General features: G+C 51.9%; 1 protein-coding gene across 3 annotated transcripts in view; it reads left to right on the forward strand.

Annotated features, from left to right (window-relative positions):
• Positions 1-7680, forward strand: part of LOC100083398 (prolylcarboxypeptidase) — a 28297-nt gene extending 20617 nt beyond the window's left edge. For 2 of the 3 annotated variants that reach the window (XM_007666801.3, XM_029048411.2), the window contains exons 7-9: positions 1110-1274; positions 2309-2496; positions 6914-7680. In XM_007666801.3, the coding sequence (XP_007664991.2) occupies positions 1110-1274; positions 2309-2496; positions 6914-7112 (552 nt within the window). In that variant the 3' untranslated portion in view covers positions 7113-7680. Of the gene's footprint in view, positions 1-1109; positions 1275-2308; positions 2497-4839; positions 4949-6913 lie in introns of all 3 variants that reach the window. The other variant, XM_007666802.3, reaches the window with a different exon arrangement.
• Positions 7681-9315: the final 1635 nt, after the last annotated feature.

Genomic DNA, 9315 nt, shown 5'->3' on the forward strand with positions numbered 1-9315 from the left:
TGGCACATAACAAGCACGTAATAAGTACCGTAATTATTATAATTTTTATTATTATGGAACTCAAAATGATTTTAGAAAAACTGGGAGGATGAAAGCAGTGTTTATCCCAAGAAACGTGAAGCCGTTTGTACTCTGAAAAGCCTGGGATTTTCGGGACACAAAGGATGACTCAGTGAGAGATCTTTAGACCAAATGCGTGTTTTAATCAGGTATGAGAACTCAGGGGTTTGAAAACCTTTATCCGAAAGTCTTAAAAATGAAAGTTGCTTTATTATTGGGTAGAATTTTTTATTTAGCCAATAACACGGGGTGGAAACTGACCTGGAAAAGGACAGAATATGAAAGATACCTAATGAAAACTCAGTGTAAGCTCCCCTTTAAGAATGTAAGTTCCTTGTGGGCAGAAAATGGAACGCTTTTTTGTTCCATATTTCCCAGGCACCTAGGACCACACCAAGTGGACACCCAATAAATGCTACTACGACACACCAAGTTTAAAGTTCAGTAGAAGGATCCTGCTTGTTCCCTGCTGCACTGATCACCCAACCCTCCCATTTTTATGTATTTGTTCCTGTGCCTACATGACCAGCCCCTGAAAGATCCTAAAACTTCCCAAAGACCTGCAGCGCAAAATGATTTCAGAATTAAAGCCATCACAGCCGACAGAAAGAGAGTTATTCTACGCACTAATCTCCAAGGGGACTGTGGGAGGTCTGATTGGAGAAACCCCAGAAAAATGAAACGTGTCATCCCACAGTGGCCAGTTTATCCTACATGTTGTTTTTATTTTTAATATATATATATATAATGGTATTTGTTCAGCACTTACTATGTGCCAGGCACTGGGCTAAGCACTGGGGTAGATGCAAGCTAATCAAGTTGGACACAATCCATGTCTCACTTGGGGCTCACAGTCTTAAACTCCATTTTACATATGAGGTAACTGAGGCACAGAGAAGTGGAGTTATTATCTCAAGATTACACAGCAGACAGATGGCGGAGCCAGGATTAGAACCCAGGTCCTCTGACTCCACCAGGCCACGCTGTCGCTGTTCTGACTCTTCTCTGATTTCCAGCCCGGTTTACTCTTTCCTTTTGTGAAACCGAAGGCGGTGTGCAAGTACCTGAAGGACCCTAAATCGGCGGATGACGTTTTGCTGCAGAATATCTTCCAGGCGTTGAACGTCTACTACAATTATACTGGAAAAACGAGCTGTCTGAATACTTCCGAGACGGTCACAGGGAACCTTGGAATGCAAGGCTGGAGCTATCAGGTACCCGTGAAGTCCATTCTTCCCGAATGCAGGGGTCACGTTTCCCTTAAGGAAAAGCCACCACAGAGTAAGAAGAATAATAATAATCGCAGTATTCGTTAAGTGCTTACTATGTGCTAACTATTGTTCCGAACACTGGAGTAGTTACGAGCAAATGGGGTCGGGCAAAGAACCTGTCCCACATGGGGCTCACTATCTCAATCTCCCGTTTTACAGATGAGGTGACTGAAGCCCAGAGAAGTGAAATGACTGGCCCAAGGTCACACAGTAGACATGCAGCTGGGATTAGAACCCAGGTCCTTCTGACTCCCAGGCCCGGGCTCTATTAATAATTATAATATTCACTAGACCATGCTTCTTCTAAAGTACACGCTGGCTCTAGAGTACGGGTGCCAGGCTGTTTCTTCCGACATCGCATTGCACGGCCTCCAGATAGACGAGCGTTGTCAGAAGGACGTTTCCTGATCCCCCAACGGCCATCCCTCCAAAACACAAAGGGAAAGCACACAATGTGGAAGGACCGGATCATATTCTTCCTCAGTATGAAACCAGATGTTTTTCCCCACAACCTATTGCGTCTCCCCCACCCCTCAACCGCTGATGTACAGAGCTCTGACACACTGCAGGGAAAGCGACCCTCTCGTCGTGTATCGGTTCTCGTTGGGAAGATCTCCGTCCCCGCAACGTCTCAACCCGGGTGGCCCTTGGCCTCCTCCCCTGCCTAAATTTTTCCAGTTCAGAGCTCTCGCTGGTCTTTCTCCCCTGAAGGTGGAGCTCAGCACAGACCGCATGTATTTCTTCTTTCCCTCTGGGTAATTAGCGGTTGGGATTAGTTCCCACACGAATCTCTGCGGGAGGAAATGGTCAGTAGGTGCGAGGGGAAGGTGGATGAAATCAGAGATGAGAGGTCCGCACTGGGGAAGAGAGCCAGGGATGGAGAGGGGAGAGTCACGGATGTCGGATGCTTCGTGGGCCTTACCTGGGAATGACATTGCTGTTCGGTGTGCGGGTGTGTTTGTGTTCGTGTGTTTCAGGCTTGCACAGAGATGGTCATGCCTTTGTGCACCGATGGGATCAATGACATGTTCGAACCCCAGCCGTGGGATTTCAAAGCCCTGTCCGACGAGTGTTTCAAACTGTGGGGGGTGAGACCACGCCTCTTCTGGATCCCGACGGTCTACGGAGGGAAAAACATCAGTTCCCACAGCAACATAATCTTCAGGTGAGCCTCGTCAGATGCCAAGGACAGCCATGCCAGCGGGCGCCTCGTAGGCTACAGCTCCGTGGAACCAACGCCTCGGAAACACCACACGCTCAATCAAAGGTGTTGACCGAGTGCTCACCGTGTGCAGAGCACTGTACTGAGCACAAATCCTCGCATAACATCACCATGCATCGCAGAGAGCACGGTTATCCTCCCAAGGCGCTTTTGCGTCAGCGATCTCATTCAGTCATTCATTCAGTAGTATCTATTGAGCGCTTACTAGGTGCAGAGCACTGTACTAAGCGCTTGGAATGGACAAATCGGTAACAGATAGAGACGGTCCCTGCCCTCTGACGGGCTTACGGTCTAATCGGGGGAGACGGACGGACAGATACAATAGCGATAAATAGAATCGAGGGGAGGAACATCTCATTAAAACAATAGCAAATAAATAGAATCAAGGTGATGTACATCTCATTAACAAAATAAACAGGGTGATGAAAATATATACAGTTGAGCGGACGAGTAGAGTGCTGAGGGGATGGGAAAGGGAGAGGAGGAGGAGCAGAGGGAAAGGGGGGAAGAGAGGGCTTAGCTGAGGGGAGGTGAAAGGGGGGGTAGAGGGAGAGCAGAGGGAAAAGGGGGAGCTCAGCGCAGCATCCCGGGGAGGGAAAGTATGATTATCCCCATTTTGCCGATGAGGAGACTGAGGCCCAGAAGGGTTCAGTGACTTGAGAATAATAGTAACGATTGTGGTATTTGTTAAGCGCTTATTATGTGCCAAGCACTGTATTAAGCGCTGAGAGCGATACATGATAATCAGGTCCTTCATGGGGTTCACAGTCCAAGTAGGAGGGACAACATATTGAATCCCCATTTTGCAGATGAAGGAACTGAGGCCCAGTGAAGTGACTCCCCCAGGGTCACACGGCAGGTAGTTTGCAGAGCCGGGATTAGCAGCCAGGTCCTGTGACTCCCGGGTCCGTGCTCTATCCCACTAGGCCGTGCCGCTTCACAGTATGACCTGTCTGAGGCGATCCGGCAGGCCAGCGACCAAGCCCGAGTCTTCTGACCCCTAGCTCCGAGCTCATTCCACTAGGCTACACTGCCCATCAGCGAGGATAGGTGTCGGCTGACCTTTGCAGTTAGCACACGCCCACCATTCCTCCCTGGCATGGTTGTTCCCTCTGGGACAATTGCCCAGGGTGAGAGAATTCAGTAACGGGACAAAAGCAGAAACCCTTTTGACAAACCCTGAGGTGTCCAACAGATCCCTTTAGGTGGTATTGTTAATCTGACGCTTGCGTTTCCAGGCAAAATTTTTCCATGGGTCGTCTCTGCTCTGGAATGTCACCCGTTGGCATAAAAGCAGCAGGTTCCACGGCATCAGCACATCCTAGGGGCAGAACACTGTACTAAGCAATAATAACTGTGGCATTTGTTAAGCATTTTCTATGGGTCGGCCACTGTACTAGGCCCTGGGATGGATACAAGCAAACGGAGTTGGACACAGAGCCCGTCTTAATCCTCATTTTACAGATGAGGGAACTGAGGCACAGAGAAGTGAAGTGACTTGCCCCAAGTACACAGCAGACAAGTGGCGGAGCCGGGATTAGAACCCAGGGCCTTCTGTCTCCCAAGCCTGTACTCTATCCTCTAGGCCAGGGGATAATACAACCGAGTCAGGAGAGAGACGATGCCTCCCCAGTCGATGTCCGGTTTCCTAACTGTGTATCTATCCCAGGATGGAGCACCTAGTAAGTGCTTACCAGATGCCATAATCATTTATTATCTTCGAGCGCTTACTCTGCGCAGAGCGCTGTACTGAGCGCCTGGCTCATTCGCCAGTGACCAGCTGGGTTGCCCACGAGCCGGCCCAAGAAAGCCAAGGCCACGTGCGTCTTGGGGTCGCTCAGCAACGCCAAACACCGTTGCTAAGCCGCTGGGCTGAATCAGATGACCTTTTAAAACCAAATGCGGTTGGCTTATTATGCCGCGGTTGGGTTGGCCTTTTTGTTTTGCAAATCCAGGATATGTGTTTCCTATCTACTCACTCCGGACGGACCGAGCGGACGGCGAAGGCTCTTCTGTCCTTCCCGGTGAAAGGAGCCGGTCCCAGGCGGAGCCTCGTGATTTTCTAATTTCGTTGTGGTTGCTGAGACCCAGACCGATCCGCCTGTTTAAGGGGCATTTTTCTTTGCCCGAAACCTCCCCTTTCCAGGAGCAAAGCAGGGCTGTTTAAATGAGGCGCCTCGTAAGAACGCCACCGAATGAGGAGAAAATCCTTTTTTGGGGGGAAGTGGGAAGCGCGGTACGGGCAGGGGAACGTCTTCTCTAATTCTGTTGTACTCTCCCAAGCAGCTCGGGACCGTGGTCTGCCCCCAGTAAGTGTTCAAACAATTCCACCGATGGATCGATTGATCACACAGGGAGCTGGGAGAGCCCCTAACCCTCTTGGGGCCTCGAGGAGGTGAGCGTCTTCCTGTCCTCGGGCAGAGACTGTCTTCTCGAGGCCCGGGAGAGTCACTCCGTCCGGTCAGTCGGTCAGTCGTATTTATTGAGCGCTTACTGTGTGGAGGACACTGTACTAAGCGCTTGGAAGAGGACGGTGTGACAATATAACGGGCACATTCCCGGCCCCCATCAGGCTTACGGTCTAGAAGGGGAGACGGACCTTCCTAAGAGTCCCTGATGGTGAGAAGCAGAGTGGCTTAGTGGAAAGAGCACGGGCTTGGGAGTCAGAGGTTGTGGGTTCTAATCCCGGCTCCACCCTTATTATCTGTGTGACTTTGGGCAAGTCACTTAACTCCGCTGGGCCTCAGTGACCTCATCTGGAAAATGGGGATGAAGACTGTGAGCCCCTCGTGGGACAACCTGATTACCTTGTATCTACCCCTGTGCTAAGAACAGTGTTTGGCTCTTAGTAAGCGCTTAAATATCATTATTATTATTATTATTATTATTATTATTTCATCGGGAGCCCGGGGAGCCAATGCTGCATCTCCCCACTCTGGGAAATGTGATTTCCTTCTAGCCAGAAGAGGGAGCAACCACAGAGGAATTAAATGATTTGGTTTATTTTCATCTGAGCATCCATGACCGAACTGGGAACGAGAGAGACTGCCAGTGTCCTGATTTTTATGTGCCAGAGAAGTAGATTTGAACCTCAGAGTGTCTGTATGAGAGAGGGAGCAGGAGTGTGAATGTGTATATGGGTGGGGAGAGAAGAGAAGCAGCATGGCCGAATTGATGGAGCATGGGTCTCGGGGTCAGAAGGACTGGGTTCTAATCCCAGTGACATCACTTTTCTGCCGTGTGACCTTGGGCAAGTCACTTCATTGCTCTTTGCCTCAGTGTAGCTCATCTGTAAAATGGGGATTACCACTGTGAGCTCCGCGGGGGGACGTGGACCGGGTCCAAGCTGATTACCTTGTATCTACCCCAGGGCTCCGAACCGTGCCTGGCATATAGTAAGCGCTTAACAGTTACCGTAAAAGAGAGAGGATGCGTGTGCGAAGATGTGTTTGTGTGCTGTAGATCGGGGCCCGGCGTTATTTTATCTCAACACTTGAGCCGGGGATCTAATTAGCAGTTTGGAGTCAGAGCCCAAGCATTGTACGGCTCCGAAGAGGTGGTTTTTCAGGCTCCCGTCTACACTGTGTTGCGGGGAATTGCGGGGATGGGTTGGGGGGAAACTTGGGAGGCCCAGATCATTAGACTCACAATAGGGGAGGGAGAAAAGGTCCTCGGTGGCCTGGGGACGGTTGCCTGAGTTGTTCCGGGTCAGCTGTCCAAAGGGATTATCTCCGAGGTCATCGGCAGCCGCTCTGGCCTTTGGGGGTGGTGGGACTGGGTTGTCTGGGATGACTGGGGGGGTTTAGGGGCATCGAGGGGGTCGGGAAGCCTCTCCCAGAGGGAGAGAACATGAGCATCAGAGGTTTGACCCGGGGCAGGGAATAAGGGGTCAGAGAAGGCAGGTCGGAGGTCCAAGGACGGAATAGTCAGGGTCCTGGGCAGGGTGGGGGCGATGGGAGTGTCCACTTCAGAGAGACGTGATCCTCGTACTGGAGATGTAGGGAGCCTCTAAGGCATTCCTGGTTTAGTGGGAAGTCTGGAAAGAGAGAGAGAGAGAGAACACGAACACGCACACGCCTGCAGCGAGGCCTAATGGAAAAAACACAGTCCTGGGAGTTTGAGGACCTGAGTTCTACTCCTGGTTCTGCCGTATCTTGGGTAAGTCACGTATGTTCTCCGTGCCTCAGCTACCTCAGCTGGGAAAAGAGGATTAAAACCGTGGGACAGGGACCGTGTCTAACTCGATTTGTTTGTACTCACCCCAGCGCTTAGTACGGTGCCTGGCACATAGTAAGCGTTAAATAAAACAAATGCCACCCTGGACATTACGCTCACGGACCGTCCCCTTGCTTCCTTGCAGCAATGGAGCTCTGGACCCCTGGTCCGGAGGGGGCGTGAATGAGAACATCACCGACACGCTGGTGGCCGTCGTCATCCCCGAGGGCGCCCACCACCTCGACCTGCGGGCCAACAACCCGTACGACCCCAAGTCCGTGCTGCAGGCGCGGGCCGCCGAAGTCCACCTCATAAAGCAGTGGGTGGCGAAGGGCCGGGGCTGAGGGGTTACCCCGCGCCACCCCCCGCGTCCGGGCCCCGTCCCTCAGAAGGTCTTCGCGGGCATTCCCTCCTCCCGGTCCGGAAAAGGGCTCCAGGGCTCGAAACCACACCCCCCGCATTGAGCTTCTGGACCCTCAGTGGCATTCGTGACTCTCCGTCCTCCAGGGCGCTTGGCGGGCTTCCCTCCGGCCTCTGGAAACTGTCTACCTCCTTCCTCCCCTGGCCCGGCGAGCCCCGAATCTCCCCAGATCTCAGGATCCGCGTCCGGCTGTGAAACGGGACCAGCCGTCGCCGCCTTCCCTCGCCCCTCCGAGCCCTCCTGGCCTGCCCTGGTGCCCTGGCTTCGTCTCGAGACTCCACCCACACGCCCTGGGCCCGGGGCCGAAGAGACCTGGGGTAGCCCCGGTGTGGGGGACGGTGATGCTGGTTGTCGTGAGAGCGTTCTAGAGCCCCCATCCTGTCTCCGGTTGTCAAGTCCTTAACTAGCCGGGAGTCTCGTCCCGTTGTAGGTATGGGGTTAGGGCTGGGCCCTGGCCTTCCTCCTTGGTATTAAAATTTTCTCTCTCTGGGTCTCCGTCTCTCTTTCTGCATCTCTCTCTCCCCTCTGTCCGTCGTGCTGTCCGCGGGTTTGCAAACATCCCGGCTGACCCTTCCTTCCCAGCTGGGCTTCTGCGCTCGGCTCAGGGCCGGTTTCTCCGCGGGTTTCAGCGAAAGGGAATGTGTCTGCTAATTCTGTTGTATTGTACTCTCCCAAGTTGTCAGTACAGCGCTCTGCATATAGTAAGTGCTCCAGAAGTGCCATTTATTTAGTTTTAACGGTATTTGTTAAGCACTTATATGCACTGAGCGCTGGGGTAGACCCAAGCAAATCAGGTATTTATTGAATGCTTATTATGTGCAGAGCACTGTACCGAGCGCTTGGGAAGGTGCAATATAATAGACTCATCCCCTGCTTAGAGAAGCAGCGTGGCTCAGCGGAAAGACCCCGGGCTTGGGAGTCCGAGGTCGTGGGTTCAAATCCCGGCTCCGCCGCTTAGCTGTGTGACTTTGGGCAAGTCACTTCACTTCCCTGTGCCTCAGTTACCCCATCTGTAAAATGGGGATGAAGACTGTGAGCCCCACGTGGGACAGCCTGATCGCCTTGTATCCTCCCCAGCGCTTAGAACAGTGCCTTGCACATAGCACTTAACAAATGCCATCGTTATCATTATTATCACGCTGAGCTTACAGTGTAGAGAGGGAGACAGACATTAATATAAATAGAGGAGTCCTTGCCTTCTCTGGGAGCGGCAAGGGGCAACTGCCGCTTGAGGGATCAAACCCCCCCCGGCTTTCCCCCTGCCCTGCCGGACAGTAATCGGAAGGGCCCCCACTTGTCCCCGATTTTGGTCTCGGAGTCACCGACGGCAGCCCAGAACAAGGGCCAATACAGCTCCATCTGAATTATCCCCAGATCTTGCCCTGTGACCGTATCACAAGGCTGTGGGCCGGTCCTTTCCTGCCTCCTTTCAAGATTTCTTCGTTAGTAAGCACCTAATCAGGATTATAGTTAATGATGGGCCAGAAGTTTTGCCATGTGCTGGGGCGAATACAGGAGAGTCAGATCAGACGCGGTCCAATCGATCAGTGGTATTTATTGAGCGCGTGCTGGGAGCAGAGCACTGTACTAAGCGCTTGAGGGAGTACAGTACAACTGAGTTGGTAGATAGGATCCCTGTCCACGAGGAGCTTAGTGGGTAATACATGACAGCTAGGGGAAACAATAGAATTAAAGAAGTGCTGAGGGGATGGGATGAGTATCAAAATGCTTAAAAGGTACACACCCAAGATCTTAGTCGATGCAGAGGGGAGGGTTGAGAGGGTGGGGAAATTAGGGGTTAGGGAAGAGGTAACCTCTCATTTGGAGGAGATGAGATTTCAATAGAAATCAATGGAAGATGGGGTGAATCATGGTCCCTGATCACAGTCCAAAAGGGCATCAGCCCCATTTTACAGATGGAAAAACAGATGCTTTGGCATCATTTCATCCTGAACGCTTTGCTGTGCGGGAGGGAGAGGCAGGGATAGCAATCCCCATTGTACAGATGAGGAAACTGAGGTCCTGAGAGATTAAGTGACTTAATAATAATGTTGGTATTTGTTAAGCGCTTATTATGTGCCGAGCACTGTTCTAAGCGCTGGGGTGGACACAAGGGAATCAGGTTG

Source organism: Ornithorhynchus anatinus, chromosome 20, assembly GCF_004115215.2.
Source record: "Ornithorhynchus anatinus isolate Pmale09 chromosome 20, mOrnAna1.pri.v4, whole genome shotgun sequence".
Taxonomy (NCBI): Eukaryota; Metazoa; Chordata; class Mammalia; order Monotremata; family Ornithorhynchidae; genus Ornithorhynchus; species Ornithorhynchus anatinus.